This window comes from Apteryx rowi, unplaced genomic scaffold (assembly GCF_003343035.1).
Source record: "Apteryx rowi isolate R43461 unplaced genomic scaffold, aptRow1 scaffold_5, whole genome shotgun sequence".
In the NCBI taxonomy this organism is placed as follows: Eukaryota; Metazoa; Chordata; class Aves; order Apterygiformes; family Apterygidae; genus Apteryx; species Apteryx rowi.
The window spans coordinates 1,168,775-1,185,122 of record NW_020450760.1 but is presented as its reverse complement, the minus strand read 5'-3'; the positions used below and the strand labels follow the sequence as shown (position 1 = coordinate 1,185,122).

The 16,348-nt window shown below is 46.3% G+C and overlaps 1 protein-coding gene across 1 annotated transcript in view; it reads left to right on the top strand.

Annotated features, from left to right (window-relative positions):
• Positions 1–15,993, top strand: part of EXOC3L4 (exocyst complex component 3 like 4) — a 28,920-nt gene extending 12,927 nt beyond the window's left edge. Inside the window, exons 5-12 of the mRNA XM_026079444.1 lie at positions 855–980; positions 2,303–2,403; positions 4,383–4,478; positions 8,574–8,688; positions 11,422–11,544; positions 12,269–12,421; positions 13,764–13,885; positions 15,831–15,993. Coding sequence (XP_025935229.1) covers positions 855–980; positions 2,303–2,403; positions 4,383–4,478; positions 8,574–8,688; positions 11,422–11,544; positions 12,269–12,421; positions 13,764–13,885; positions 15,831–15,993 — 999 coding nt within the window. The remainder of the gene's footprint in view (positions 1–854; positions 981–2,302; positions 2,404–4,382; positions 4,479–8,573; positions 8,689–11,421; positions 11,545–12,268; positions 12,422–13,763; positions 13,886–15,830) is intronic.
• Positions 15,994–16,348: the final 355 nt, after the last annotated feature.

The following is a 16,348-nucleotide window of genomic DNA, read 5'->3' as shown; positions in this document are numbered from 1 at the left end:
AAAATCATTTCTGAAACAAGGCACTTTTCAAGGTGAGCCCAAGATATCCAGACCAATAAAATTGGTATTGCTCCATCATGCTAGTAAGGAGCATTTTATTTCACCAGCAACAAGACTGATTTATCATCTGGGACTGAACAGTGCTCCCACTTACACAAGTAGCTGTAGAGCCAGAAAGGACTGGTTGGGTCTTTTATCCTGACCTTGTGCATAATGCCTGCTGGAGTAATTTGCAATCACGCAACGAAACAGCTGACTGAGCCAGAGTGTAGCTGTAGACAGGCAGTCCAGATCTGCTGAAGTAAATTACTCTGAGGATTAAATACCTTCCCTGCAAAGGAATAGCACACATTTCCCTGTCAGGGAAGTTATTCTCCCTTGATTTGGGAGCAACGCCTTCTCACACAGTACAGCTCTCCTAATTTTTCCCTTAGATCCCGTGTAGTCCAAAAGCATCTGGAACAAGACCTTTGATTCTGCTTATCTTTTTGCACTGCACACGTGAGTCTTGCCTGTGTGTCAGTTAAGCAAAATGCAGGATGCCGGCTCCATGCCTATAATTTTGGACATGCTGCAGGCCCTCATTTGCCTCCCATGGAGCAGTCAGCACGGGGAAGCCCAGAGGAAAGGAAAAATCCTTGGTTACAACGTGCCGAACTCACATCAGAGAGCATGTGGCCCACAAAGAGCCTGGGGGAGGCCAAGGGTACTTTGCACTGCCACGATCCGGTCATCCAAGGACTCCCCTGCGGACCCACTTCTGCTTTCCCATACACTGTTTTACATGGCGTAGCCTTACTCATGCTTGGTTTTTATCCTGAGCAGCATATTTTCTTCCTACGTTTAACATTTAGGGGAAAATCAAAAGCTATTTTGGAAACATCCTGAAACTGGAGATCACAGAAAAGTGGGAGAAGGAAGTTCAGCCGGAAGTGGAGGAAAACCTATACAACTCATCACTGTCCCTTGATATTCAAACGGTATGTAATTAGCTTGTGTAAAGTGTACGGTTCTCTTTGATTCCAAGGAAACTGAAACGTTATCTTCTGGTATGTAGGTACTGCCTCCTGTGATAATTTATGTTAGTCACGCACTCATAGAATACATTAGCAGAGAAAATGCTGTTTATTACAACTTTTAGCTCTACCGTTTGCCTTCTAGCTGCAAATTAAACCTGCTGTCAATTGTGTCAGCAACATAATAGGCAACTGATTTTAGAGTCTTTAAATCTCTTTGATTAGAAAGAAGAAAGAAAGAAAAAAAGACAGAAAGAAAAGGTTTGTTAGAAAAGCCCCTTCACTGAAAGAGCGCTTTGTCCCAGGGCGGTGGCAGCCTCAGAAAGGCCGTAGGCAGTGACAGCCACTCCAACTTAAAGAGTACAAAAAAACAAAAGCTCCTGCTAGCTTTAGGGACTACAGGGTAATAAATCCAGGAGGGGTTTGGATTCATTTTCCTCACTTTTCAAAGGGTTGAGTCATTTCAATTAAATAATACCAAAAAAAAAAGAGGGAAAAAAAGAAAGAAAGAAAATCAGAGAGTTTTGCCTGCTGCCATGACTCATTTTCCATAGATGAATATTATACGATTTTTGATCACTAAGAAGGCAAATCTGAATTGGATTAGCGGATGGGTAGGATGTCACAGGAAGCGCTAGAGCGAGATCGTAACTGGCCCAGCTTTTCAGCGGCAGACGAAGCAGTGTGGACGGGATTGGGAAGGGCCAGGGCGGACAAGCTGCAGAAGAGCAGGGGGGAAGAGGTCCGGACACCAGCAAGATTTCGGGGATCCCTCATGGGATCGCTGCAGAGCTCCTGAGCAGGGGCGGCAAGGCCACGAGTGGTTGTGCAGGACCCCACTGGGATGATGGTTATAGCTGCCCACAGCACAGGTGCCTGGAAGAGAGAGGGTACAGCTCCCCCTCATTCGCCCCAGCTACCCCCTAGGTGTTATTTTGGGGATTGTGCCCTCCTGCAAATCTCCAGAAAGAGAACAACCTCATCAGGGCAGCTCAGGGCTCCAGTCGACAATGCTTATAACTCATGCTCAGACAGCACAAAGCTACTGGTACATTAGACATGAATGATTATGCCACAAATCAGTTTGTGCCTCTTGGCCCATTTTGGATTATTATTTTTAAAACTGCCAGAGAATAATGAAAAACGTCTGGCAACAAGTCTGCTTTTCCTCCTTTGTTAGGCGAGTCATTAATGTTTTTATTAACCAAAGCTGCATGAGATCATTGCAAAGGAGGCTTCTCCCATGCTTGTGCCATTCACTGGAGTTTTGCCTTGCCCTTTTCTAGATCATTGCAGAGCACATGAAGGCATCCAGAGCAATCAGCAGAAGCCTGGAAATGAAAACGCTTGAGCTCTGCCTGGCAGAACTGCATGAATTCATACCAAGGTCATCACTGCTCTGGTCAACACATTCCTTCCAAATGAGTACCATGTTTGTGAGAAAAACAGGGTAAAGGTCCACACACTGGGCCAAATGCTGGCATCGGGCAGGCATGGGTCTGCTCCTAGGAGAATTAGAGATCACAATAAGCCCAATAATGAGCAAGCTGCAAAACAACTTAGAGTCATAAACAGACCCGGTTGGGAGTCTTGCGAGTTGCAAAGTTTGGTGCCAGAGCTCCAGGAAGAAGCTGCTGGCTGGAGAGGGATTTCTGCCACATCTGCTCAGGACACTCACTGTGCTGGACACTGGTCACTCATCGTGCCAGCCATGAGCAAGCAGCACTTGATGGGGACACAGGCCCAGGCACTGCTTTGGTGACAGCATTGACTAAATATCCCCTTCTGAGGCTGCTGGTTTAGGAGGCAAGTCCTGTCTGTAGGGTTATCATCTCATGGATCCCATGACTATAGGCAGAGAAATGGCTGATCAGACCTTCGTCATTACCTCACTGTTACACCCAGGTCCAGAACACAAATCATGTATCGAGGCTGCCTTCTGAATCTTTTTAAAATTTACTCAGTTCCAGAAGGACACAGTACCCTGCCTCTTTGCTGAAATAATATTTTTCTGCTTGGGAGCAGTCCCTGAGTTATGGTTCCAGACCTTAAACCTTGTCACATGCTTTAGGGATGCTCCCAGGAAAGGTTTTTAGCTCATAGATGAAATAGTCCTTTCCTCATCTTGGGACAGCTGCAAGCTACCTCCTCCACAGCTGCTTGGTTGTGTTTCAAGGGGAGTCGTACCCACTCTCTGGAGCAGCACTTTGGAGAAAAGAAAGGACATTCAGCATGAATCAACTCCAAAGTGAGACTAAAAATAATTCTGCATTAACCTTTGAAATTTCACACCTCCGGAAGGCGCTGAGTGGGTAGTTTGCTAATAGACGTTTTACAGAATTGAGTGTGGGGGAGCATGAACGCTGCTTTCTGAGAACGTGAAGTAGTGGAATGACAGGTATTTAAGATATGTGAAAGGCAATGCTTTCCCGTTTGAAAGCTCATCTTTAATATCGCGACTAGCTAAGCTTGTCTCCAGGATCCTGGGTAAACAGGGCCATTCAAACTAGCTATTTGGCTTTGAAGCCTTCTTGATTTTTTAGAAGAAATGCGGTACTTGCTGATGTTGCTTTCTTTTCTTTTTGTATAACAAAATTGGTGTAAAGTACAAGCCTTCTACAAGGGCAGCAAAAGCATCCAGGTGGAAGGGTCACTGAAACTTAAGCTTTCTCTTAAACAACAAAGGCAAAAGCAAGTGGCTAAGGCCAGCCTGAGCAGATTGCTTTGGATCGATAGAGAAACTGAGCACCAGAGACTCAAAAAACCCCTGCCAGAGCAGGCACCCTCCTGCAGTCTGTATGGACCTGACTGTAAGATGGCTGTCAAAACCATAAAAGCTGCAGTACACAGAAAACAGATACCTAATATATCATGCTAAGAATAAAGGGGGAAAGTGTAGGTGTGTTGCCTCATTCATATTCATCTTCTGTTGTAAAAGGAGCCCTGAGTTAAATCTCTTCATTGTGTGCTTAAGAGGGCATGTATTATGTTGCCCCAAAAGCCAGAGAAATGACTGGCCAAATTTATGAGACTGAGTATCACTAATGCGCTTAATCGCTTAGAGTGAAGAAAGTCACAAATTTCACCCAGGAACTTTCATGTATAAAGATTACTGGAATCTCTCCAAAACTGTGCTGCTTACACATTCAAGTGAGCACATACTAAACCAATAATTATCTACTATATATTCCCCTCTAATGCACATGCATGTTAAGACAACTGAAAAAAATATCTGCATACACAGAGGACAGATTGGGCCAGCAGTGAATGTCTTTTGACATTCCCATGTACACAGAATATGAATAATTCTGTTCTGGCTTGTTTCTGGTGCTACCGCAGTTAGTCTTACCTGCATTTCTGTTGCAGATTTGGGGAGGAATTTATGGAGTGGAACACTTCCCGAGACAGTCCAATATTTGCGCCCTATTTTGCTGCCTACATCAACAGCTTCCATGACCTGGTGTAAGTCTGCTCTTCCCTCGTTAAGCTGCTGTGTTTCTGGGAGGGATTTGGGTGGGTTTCAGTGTATCACAAGGAAAAACCAAACAGTGCCATGCTGGAGTCAACAGAAAAGAACGTCCTTTGGTGTAATTGCAGGGAAAGAAATGAGTTATACCAAGGATGGATTTGGCTTTTTAGGAATGGGTCTGCATTGCTGGTCAAGTGCAGATCAGAGCTCATTTTCTAGTCCACCCTTATCTCCCACTGGTGGTATTTAGGCAGCACAGACTCAGGGACAAGCGTATACAAATGGGACTGAACGTGGCCCAAGCCCTCATACATGCCAAGTGGCTTGGGTCTGAAATGTGCCCTGCAGCCCCATCTGCCAGCAATACCCCAAGCTCATGTATTCTTAGGTGCAGTGTGGATGCTTTGGGCAATCTGTGGTGCGGACAGGAAGCGTGGGGACTGTTGGATGCTGCATGCACATGCTCTGTCTCTAGCCCATGCTTCACCTCACGGTGGGGATGTCCCCTAAGAGATTCAGAGTTAAAAAAAAAAAAAATGGGGGGAATAAGAATGAAGAAACAGAAGCAGGGAAGGATATGGTGCTTGAATGAAAGCTTTCGACTCATTTTCAGCCTGTCTTTTTCAGCTTCAGAGGGAATTCTTTCATCTCTTGTTTTTGAGATGAGCAATATAAAACCAGCAGCACAGTCTCGCTGCTGCTTTTGACACTGGTCTGGAGGAAATTCTGTGAAAGCACTCAACCTGAAAATAAACCCTTGCCATAACTGCTGGCAGTAGCAATTTCTAGGGCTTTACATACGTTAAGAATTAGCTATTTAACGCCGTGCTTTCAAAAGGCTTCTGATACATGGGTATGCCCACCAGCTCTATCTAGCTAGAGTGTCTACTTCCAGGAGAGGGCGCTCTCCTCATATGGAGGAAGGTACCAGGCAGTGAGCGTCCAGGGGTCTGGTCCTTCAGCCTAGTACTGTGGCACAAGGCAACCCTGCAGCTTCCAGCCCCACAGCTGCCGCTGCCCAGGGTCTGCCGGCACAGCTGCCACGGCCCTTCGGTGCCAGTGCCATGAGGAACTGGGGACACTGATATTGTACCTGCCCTAGGAAGACGTTGTGCAGAGACATCAGGACACAGCCCACTGAGACTACCTGGGTAGCTTTGCACCAGCCCTGTCTACAGCTACAAATGGTTTGTGCAAAACCTGCCCCAGAGGACCTTCAAAAACAGGGCCAACGTTGTATCCCCATTTACCCAATGCCTCAGAAAAGGCTCCAGTCCCACCATCCCAGAGGTGACAAAAGATGGGGGCACATCAAATCCCAGCAGGTCTGTGTGATGTCCCTGGGACCACAACAGGTCAGGAGGTTTCCCACGGGCTGCAGGTGGTAGCTGGGCTGTAAGAGAGGTAAGGACCAAGCCCAGGGGTGCTTCGGCTTCTGGGGCAGTCCCTGCCATGCAGATGTGCTGCTTCGGTGGCCAACCTGGCCAGCAAACGTGCTGCTAGTGCATGGGAGCACATGCTGCTCTGGGCCCCAGGAAATGGTTTGTCATTGAGCCTCTGAAAAAGGTGGTCATCTCCACTCAGGAGGTGCTTGCTCCCGGGGGTGAGCCAGCACCTCCCTGGGGGGGGTCTGCAGCCAGTGACCCAGCCCCAGGACTGGCCCACCAGAAGGACCAGCCTTTGGCCTCTCAGTCCCAGCTGGGCTGGAGAGCAGGGGGTGGCACCCTGGCCAGCCCCTCTCTGGCAACCCTCGGCCATCCCTCCTCTTTCTGCCCTGATTGAAAATGTTATCTCCAGCTTACGGCCCTGCATTGCTGCCTGGCACCACCAGTGACAAGGGGATATATGCCGTATATTGGTCAGGCTGGTGCAGAGGGTTTTGTGTTGCGGCTGTTCCTGTTCCCGCAGGGTATTGTTGCTCCAACCCTCAGTAAGCACTACCATCAGAAAGTCTCTAGATGGCACGGTCTCTCCAGAAATGCTGTTCTCTCCCCGCTGTCACTGAGCAGCTGACCCCAGCATTTTTCTCTGTCCAAGTCCTGCCTCCTTAGGAAGTTGCTCTCTAATTCCCTGCTGAGGAGTTGTAAGGTGGCAAAGGGAGAAGCCAACACAAGGCATGGAGTTGACAGGTACTCCTGTGCTCAATTAGCTCCATGGGTTTATTCCTGCATCGAATTAAATATAACAACTGTGGTGTTGGGTTACTGGGATGGGACAAGCAAGACCACACACCTAGCTGCCCCACAGCATGATTTTAGGGATGCTGGATGCAAACTTCAGGTGTTCAGCATTAGCATGGCTTTAGTTATGGATTTGAGCACCCAGCTTGGGACAAGAGGTTTGTTTTTGCATGTTTTGAAGTCAATTGATTCAGCTGGGAGTAGAGCAAGGCCTTTCCTCTGCAAAGCAGAAACAGAAAGGAGTATCCAAACCCCCTGCTCAGCCTGTGTCTGCACTAGCCTCTTCCCGACAAAATGCTCTCTCACCATCACCTTTCCATTTTCCCCAGGAGAACTGATAGAGGGCAGGAATTTCCTGACAAAACCCTTTTATCAGAAAGCACTTGTTTGTGAAATTCAAACCTTTATGCAGGAACTTTAGCTCCAGTGAAACTGTAATCAAGAAAGACCCCGGGAACTGTGAGCCCCCACACAACTGGACCAGGAACCAGCAGCTCCCATATGGCCCAGCTGCCGTGTCCTCTGAGATGGGCACCTGGGTTTGGGTTGGTTTCCACACAAAGCTTCACAAGATCAGAAGTCCTCCCAGGTGCCCAGTAGGAGAACAACTGAAATCATGGATACATGCATAGGATGGGGAAACTGTGTGCCTGTTTCAACTAGAAATTAGAATTTCTTTGGGATTTCTTCACTTGTTCTTTGGAGATCGTACTTAATAGACCTTAAGTTTCTCATTCCTTGGTTAATCCAACTACTCCAATTGGTGTTAATCCACCAAGAGTATGGAAAATTTTTATGCTTCACATTTCTCTCTAATTTTGGAGCAGTTTAGTTAATCTGGGCAGTCTCAGCACTGAGCATGTAAACTAGTAACCAAGCAGCAACAGGGAACTGTAGTAACAGTGCTCTGTAGTAACTGTTTATGGAGACACTGATACCTCGCAGTATATGTGGTACCTCCAAGGGAGCGGAGCCTTCTTCCGCAGGGAGATCTCACGCGGAGAGAGGGTGCACACTGAGCTACACTGCCAAGCCCAGGCTGGGATGGCACAAGCAGGGACGTGTTGGGGAGTGAATCAGTCTACCAGCAAGATAACGCAGGGGCTGAGGTCCCCAGGAAAGCCGCACCTGACAGGCTGAAAGCGCAGGTTTGCATGGGCAGAAGCCCCGATAGCAGCTTGCAGCGTGGTCTTTGGGATCTCTGCTGCTTGGATGCTGCTGCCTCAGTGGAGCGTGTTACAGAAGAACAACGACATAAAGTGAGAACAGTCAGGAGCCTGTAAATGCCCTGACAGTCTATACATATTGCCGAGGATTTCATTAATTACTCAGAACTTGTATTTTTTTCCTCATTGGACAGTGTGAAACCTTCCAGAACTACACACTTTTCCTAGGCACCTCCATGAATTTCCACCCCTAGAATTCACCATTCACGTCACTGCCGATAAGATACTGAATAGAGTGAGTCAGCCTGCCTCTTGGGCAGGGGAGTTTAACAGTTTTTTTTCCCTTCACTGGCTTCATTTACTTGTCTTTTACACCGTAAGTCCGTTGGTGCAGGGACCTTTCTCAGGCGTTTGGAGAACATTTAGCAGAAGTGTTACTGCAAGTAAAAAAGTAACAGGCCTGAGTTATTACTCCTCATGGTTGAACTGCCCTATCTGATGAGGAAATAGGTGTTTTCTTGAGCACAGTTATTCAGTTCTGAGTCATTTTCAGTGCACAGGATTGTGTAAAAAGAGTCATTATTTGGACCCATGAAATCTTGCAAGAGGAAGTACAGGCGATATGCAAGTTTGTACTAAAAATACCCAAGATACCAATCTGGCTAAATTGCTTACAGCAGGATAATAGTTCACTTTCTAACATTAAATCAGCGGTGTTCTCTCTCTCTCTCTCTCTCTCTAGGTCAGGCTTACAAACAGTGTTTAAAGTCAACACTGAGGAACTGCAAAATGTTTTGGCAGCTTTGACAAAGAACTTCAGAAACAATTTTTTAAATAAATTAAGAACGAAAACACAGGTAAGAGGATCTTGGCCAGCTTATTCCCTAAACATAAGCAGTATGTGCAGCACCACTGCAGAAACAGAGGGCTATTGGCCCTTTCTTGTCTCTCCAACTAGACCTCATTTTACAGTGTATGAAATTATGGTATCTTCAAAATGCATCATGCTAACTTCAGTACAGATCCTCCTTAATCCAAAGTCACACTTCCAGTATCCTGGGAGTTTTTCACTATAAACAGTGATATATTAGTCAAGCTGTTTATTTTAGCATAACAGCAACCGAAAGAAAAGTATATTTAGTGGCTTCCGGCATCTTGGCCAAACCAGTGGGGGGAAACTTCACCTCTAGTGAAGCACCAGGGAAATCAATTTCGGTGAGACATTTTTCCTTCCATCAAAAGATTTGGATTTTTTAGGACTTCTGATTTCTGTTATTTATTCATAGATCTGCCACCATGGTCTGTTATTAACTCCTGCCCAGAAGCTATATGACAGCCTCTTCAGATAGAATAGAGTTTATATTCTGGTAGAGAGATTTTTCCAGTATGTTTTCATGGTGAAAAAAGGACTAATTCTTTCATCATGAGGAAGATAAAACTCTGGTATCAGCTGGGCTGGGCAAACTTGTGGTAAGAGACCTAAAAGGCAAGGTGTTATGATGCAGTTTGTGCTTCCCAAGTGCTATAGACAAGGCTTCCCACGCTCAGCCAGCTGGGGGTCCACCAGCTCTAGCTAGGACAGCAAGAAAGACGGGGGAAATTAAGGTTTTGGTGCCACCTCTTTTAACTAGTTCTAACTCACTTTCTAAATCACCAAGCATGACTTTCAGAAGCAGAAACAGTCATGCAAGAGCCCTGCTCTGATCTAAGCTAAGCCCCTTGGCCAAAGGGACTTTCCATTGACTCCAGTGTTTTGAATCGGAGCCTAAGGGGCAGGCACAGAAGGAGTCGAGCCAAGGCATTGGGCAAGAGGGCTGCAACACTGTGAGAGCTGAGAGGCAAAGCACTTATAAATGGTCTTTCAGAAGGCTGGCAGCACTGTGCAAAGGCATGGGTGGGAAATAATTGGGAAGATTGCAAGGAGCACAGACAGGATTGACAGCAATCCTGAGAGCTAAGCTGAGAAAAGTACAAAGGAGATATGCCAGAGAAGGGATATTTTGAACGTAATCCCTAGGACAATCCCTTTTGGTTCCAGCAGAAGTCTTTACCAAATGATGGTGTGTTTCAACATGGAGGCAGTTTAATTCTAAAGAGTCAGCAAGCAAAAGAAGTCCAGCAGTCAATGCACATACTTGATCAGAGTAGCTTGTACCCAGGGTACATGTGAAAAGGTGCAGTCACTCCCAGGTCATCACTGACCAAAAAGTGCCAAGTTGGGGATGTTCCCAGTTGCCACTTCCGCCCCACAACATCAGAGCAATGAGCAGAAGGAAAATCCATGTGAGACCTCGCTCAGATGCTCAGATCTGCAGGGAGAAGGGAGAGACCCCTGCAAGTCCCATGAGAACAGGAGCTTGTTTTCCTGGTGGAGAAGGCTGGAGGGATGGTAGATTACTGGGATAATTTTTGACATGTTCAATACCATATAACATTTCATGTCCATAGCTGTTGCAAACCAGTGTGCCACTACAGACCTCATATATGGCTGCAAGCCACAACCTGCTCTACCCATGCCTGGATTTCCCCCAATTAACATTCACATCTATTTCTTCATCCATATGGTATGGATACAAGTTTATTTGCCTAAAAAAATCTAGTTGGTAGATTACAAGAAATGAGCTGTCCCAAGTAAGCCTTTAATCCAACAAAGTTTTAGTGAAAGCCTGCTAACCAGAATGCTCAGCACTGGCCTTGTTAGCTAGCCTGCTGTTATCATACCTCGCTGAAAAGTAGCTGTGTGTAACTCCCAGTGAGGAGTAAGACAGATTTGTTAAGATATTTAGGTTTAAGATCTCTTTGATATTTAGAACAAGACTGTTAAGATATTTAGATTTAAGATATTTTATAAATATGCAAGGAGATGGCTAGCATCAGAACACCATCTAGGCTTTTGCATGAAACAGCACTTGGACCTGAGATTACAGCGCGTCTCCTCCTTGGGTGGGTGTCCGGTTAATCCTAAAGTGTCTCCTGCTCCATGGAACAGCCCCAGTAGGAGTGATGCTTCCCATGCCTGCACCAGGGCACTCGTGCAGAAAGCAGAGATGTTGGTCTGAATTCCCTCGCATAAAGAGAGAAATCAAACCCGGCTCCCTGCACTCTTGTTAGGCATCAGAAACAGAGAGCTGCTGCTTGAAAGCTCTCATCTCTCAAGCTGTTACGAAGAAAACATTAACCATTATTGCTCTGCGTGCGGATTGGGTGCACATTTAGTGCTCTGACTATGTGTCTTGGCTCAAGCTCCTCAGAGCAAGCAGGCAGACGGGTACTTCTGGCTAGTAGATTAGTTAGAGGCATGGCCAATGATCTTTGTCAAGGAGATCAAAGGCTCCCAGGGAATTTGGGCATCTCCTGACTTAGGCAGGTGTTTTTCAGGGTCACAGTTAGGATTTAGCTGCTTGGTTTTTACCTAGGTCCCACCTTCTAGTCAAATGGCCTATTAGGATCCAGCCATTAATCATTTTGGGGAATCCCTCATGTGACCTTGTGTGTGTGCCTGGACACCAGGGCTTTCTCTGGGTCTCATTAAACAGCATTAACAATAGTCTGAATATTACCAGTGACATCAGTTAATTGGTCTTTTTCAGCCACTCTTTAAGAAAATCCTCACCAAAGATTGGATTTTAGCTACTGAGAAGCCGGATTTGCTAGCGTCCACCGTGTCACAGTTCTCCGAACACCTACAGCACACGAAGGAGCCTGTTGGGCAGGTAGGAGGCTGTTCCAGTGCCCCGTGCACAGCACAGCAAACCAAGATCCTGCTGCGAGAGAAGTCATAGTTTCACTGCCAGGCTGCAGCCTGGCCTGGAAATGCTCCTCATCAACAACAGCAGCTATTTATAAAAGTGTGGACTGTTGACACCAGTATTATCTTACTTTCACATGAGAATAAATAACATCCTTGTTTTCTGTAGTTTAAATAGGGGAACTGGTTTCATTAAAGAGGAACAAAAAGCTTCTGTGAACATTACCGCTGAGCTTTGTAGTTCCATAAATTGCAGGCTTATATGCTTATATACCTTTATGTGTTCCTTCCACATCTGTACAGTTGTGAAATAAATGGGTATGTAACAATAGCTCTATATTTAAAATCTGCAAGCATCATCAAAACCTACTATTAAAAAGTCCCAAATATCCCCTTTTACTAGGGGGGACCCAAATTGCCAACATCTAATTGTGGGCCATTTCCGGGAAAAGTCATTTCATGGTTTCCCTGTGCTCATTGCCTTAGTCCTGTGCCTCGAAAGTGGGGACATGGCTCCCATGCTAAGCCATTTGGCACTGGCCTTGTGCAGCGTGTGCTGGCCAGTGCACAACATTCGTGCATCTCCTTTACACCCACTGCTGTTACTCAAGACTTGAGGGCTTCCCCTGCCCTCTCTCTCTGCCATAAACTTCCCTGAGATTTGTTACAAGTTTTGCTTTTTTAAACAGGAACTTCTATGTGACATTCATAAGTACGTGGTGCGGGAATACATCACGCAGGTCATCAAACCAAGACGGAAAATGAAAAGAGAGACGCGGCAACAAGTGAGCGAAAGGATGAACCAGGAAGCCAAAATCCTTAATAATATGCTCATAGATCAGGTATGTGAGTTCCCTTCGTGCACCCTTGGGGTGCACCTTTCCTGGAGGTATCACGTCCCCATGGGCACATCAGCCACTTGGCTTCCAGGGGAACTGCAAGAGCATGGCTCCCGTGGAGTGCAGCCTCACGTAATTGAGAAGTGCTTAAAACAGAGCAAACAAGGGGGTTCCTGCAGGGGAAGTGACCGTGTGGATTCAGCAGCTACTCTGCAGTACTGTGCAGAGTGTATGCATTGTGTATGCATTTAGCTCATGGCTCCCTGATTGCACTGCCTGGTGTTTTAATGCACTTTCAGGCCCACAGGCACTTTATGTGGAATAGCTGAAGTGCTATAGGATCATACCCATCCTGTATACTTGAACATGGGCCTGTTTCCTTAAGCCATTGGATGCAACTTGCCTCTATAAGGTTCCTACCGTAGGTACAGCTCATAGTGATAAACAGTGAGAAAATCAGGCAGGGTACAGTCTTCATACTGTGTGATGGGGAGAAAATTGCTGCTGTTTGAGTGTTTTGTGGCTAGGCAACATCAGTCTGGGATTTTCAGTGGAGCCAAGGTTGAATTCAGTACAGCTCCCATTCGACCTTGAAGAAAGTCAGGCGTCTAGGGCTTTCAGGCACAAAATCCCAGCAGGATGGTTACGTAGCCAAAGTTGGCATATGAGCTGCTTTCGAGTGCTGCAGCCAGCCCAGGGTGGCCCAGGATGAGACACCTTCCTTGCTGGCTTCCTGACTCCCTGCGGGCAGCCTGTCCGGGCTCCCCGTGAGCGCTGCTGCCCAGGTAACCTCCCAGCAGCGAGCGTGGGCACAGTCCTGCACTCCGCTTTTAGGGGCCACTAATGCCTTGGGCTCTTTCCCATCATGTTTCCAGCAACAGTTCCCAGACAACAGCTCACAGCCCCCAGTGCTGCTGCAGCAGCTACCAGTGGGGTCATTTGTGCAATAGTTATGCTGGCTTTTTGGGATGCATAAGAAAACTTCTCTGTAAGTAGGGCCTCAGGTAGGAAATGTTGAAGAAAATTTCCCCACCAACTTGGATGTAGCTGCGGTGGGGTTGGAGGACTGCGGAGCTTTCCCTCTATCATGGGCCTGGGAAGAGCTAATAGGGGTTACTTTTCTCCTGATTGCCCTCTCTTCTTTGGTAACTCTGCCCCTACTTTGCACACTATGCAACAACAACAACAACAAAGAAACTGTAAACAGCACAACAGCACTGTTTTATAACAGCAAAAATAACCTTCTGCCAAAGCTCTGTGCTGCTTTACCATGAGTGTGGACAAAAAGGCATTTTCCAGGTGTCATGCTTTCCACCAAAGTCACCGTATATGTAACTGTTTGTAGGGGTCTGCTTCCGACTGGCTCCTTCCTGCCATACATCACATCGCAAACATAGTTGGGGAGAAGAAAAAAGACAAAATCAAGGAGTACGTTATGGAACTATGTCAGGATTATCCAGATATCAGGTATGTGAAACTGCCCCAGCAGCTCTGTCCTGGACAACACCAGTTCACTCCTGTGCCTTGGCCAAGCTCATGAGCTTCTCTGACCTGGACATATCAGCGTGTTAGAGGCTATTCCTCAATGCAAGGGGCCAGGAATAGGGGAAATACTCTTATTCTTCATGCTCAGTGGCTGTATTCCTTCTCTTTTTTTTCCCCCCATCTGATAGATCCTATAATACACACAAGTTAATTCAAAAACCTTTTCATTTTATTGCTCCAAATAAGTCTCGTTTCACTTTAAAGCTCCAGGCTGCTTTTCAGTAAATTACCAGTATTTGCACAGCTTGCCAGTTTGCAGGCCTCCGCTTTGGCGCAAATATTTTGTCTCCTGTTCCCCAGCTCAGACATCAAAGAGCAGTAGACATTGAAACAGTTCATCTGCAGCTTCTGAAAGGGACTCAACACAACCACTAAATTTTGCTGGAATAAATTGCAAATTCATTCTTTTGTACTTTCCATTTGCTGTTCCAAAGCATCTGCAAAACTTAAGATTACTGAAAAAATAAACAAGCTAATTAACTAGTTCTGTGCATGGATGAACGGCTGCATGCCAGAAGTCACCCCCTCTTCTACAGCTCTTCTGATGACCACTGAGAAAGAATATTAGTAGTACAGTTCGCAAGAAAATCCGTTTCATCAGAGTGATCTCAAAAAAGACCAGATGCATCTGCATTGGGTTACAGATTTACTGCTGGATAGCATTTATATAATCTGTAAACTGTAATTGTAAACAGTAAATTTAACAGGTTGCTCAGAATACTGAAATGGACCCTCAGATATTCAGAAAAAAATGACATTAAATCTATTTCCCTTTCCCAAAACTGAGGCTCAGAATGCTTCATATGTATATTTAAATTGAACAAATAAGATATGCTTTGGGTTCATCTGTGTGGGGAAATTCAACACATGGTCCTAAAAAAAAAGAATTATTCCTAAGTAATATTCTAGGTGAGCACATATATTCCACAAAAAGAATGCCTTGATCCCACTTGCCAGATTAAGCTGGTGAAGGAAGCAATGCCTGTTTTAGGAGGGATGGGGGCTAAATGAGGGCTGGTCAAAATTATCTATTTGGAAATAATTCTCCAGGCAGAAAAGCCATTTGCAGAGTCGGGATTTGTGGTACTTTTCATAATTTTCAAGCCAGGTTTAAAGGTTCATCCTTCTGCTTCATCTATTTCCTGCCTTTCCATTATTGAGCAACATCATTTTTCAACAATTAAGTTTGGAAAGCGAGGCGGAACCTGCCAGACCTGCATTGCTTCCTCTTCATGCCTTTGTTAACGCGTGCCTTGAGCTCTCAGAGATGTTGCTGAAGCTATATATACAGAGATTACTGGAACAGGGTGTGTTTTCACGTTCTTTTTCCTAGCTCTAATCTAATTAGTGCCTGTCAGCTTCCCAAATATTAGCACTTCCACTGTTTAACTCAAAATAATCATTAAATAAAAGGTCTGCAGCCTCTCGGGAAAACCTGCAAAAGACGGCGCGTGTGTTTACAGATGAAGGAGGGAATTCCCGCAGGCACAGACAGCAGAAAGGTGCTGTTTTCCATCTGGGGACAGGCAGGAGTCCAGCTCAGCTTGCTGGGCAGCCCCGGAGGCTGCAGACCTCCTTCCCTGGGGTCGTTCGCACCGTAACTCACTATTCCCCTACAGTGAAGGGATTCCTCCTGGATAAAGCATTGAACAGCAGGTCTGAGGCAGGATTTGCCTCCTTGCTCACCGGTGCCCCCAAAATGCCTCGCTCCTGCAAGCCCTCTGCTTGCTTGTGGGACGGAGGCTGGGAAGGGACGGGGACCCTCCAGGCACTTTGCCATTGCCTTGTCCTGTCACTGGTTGTCACTTATCTCTTGGCTGGCTTTTGCTCTCCATGAATGAGCATGGTCTTGTTTGGCTTTCCGCAGAAAGGAGCACATCCTAGCGGTTCTCGGACTCCGAGGCCTGGGGCGAGCCAAGAGACAGGCAATCATTCGGCAGAGATACCGCCTGCAGGAGAGCCCCGATGGTGGAGCCAGCAGCACACTCTTCGCTGAAATCGATGCTCCAACAATCATCAGCTGCTTCTAAAAGACAACCAAAACAGAAATCAAAGTCCCACCTCTTCCTTCGCTGCCTCTACATCATGATCCCAAATCCACTTTGTTCTTCTTCAAAAGCTTAACTGGTGTGGAGGATGGGCCTCTGAGCTCGAAAACCAAAGGCAACAGAGGAGCCAAGACACCAACATCCTCCAAATGCCTCCAAGCAGCAGCTCTAGCACTATGTCCTCCCTGGGCTGAATGCACCGCTTATATCAGTAGGAGGCTGCTTTGTTCTTTGGTCCAAGCTTGCGTCTCTTCTCAGCGAACAGGAGAGAATTGAAAGAAGTTCACTCAGGGCTGTATTATGGCCTAGGCTGTGTGTTGCATAGTTGTACAGCAAC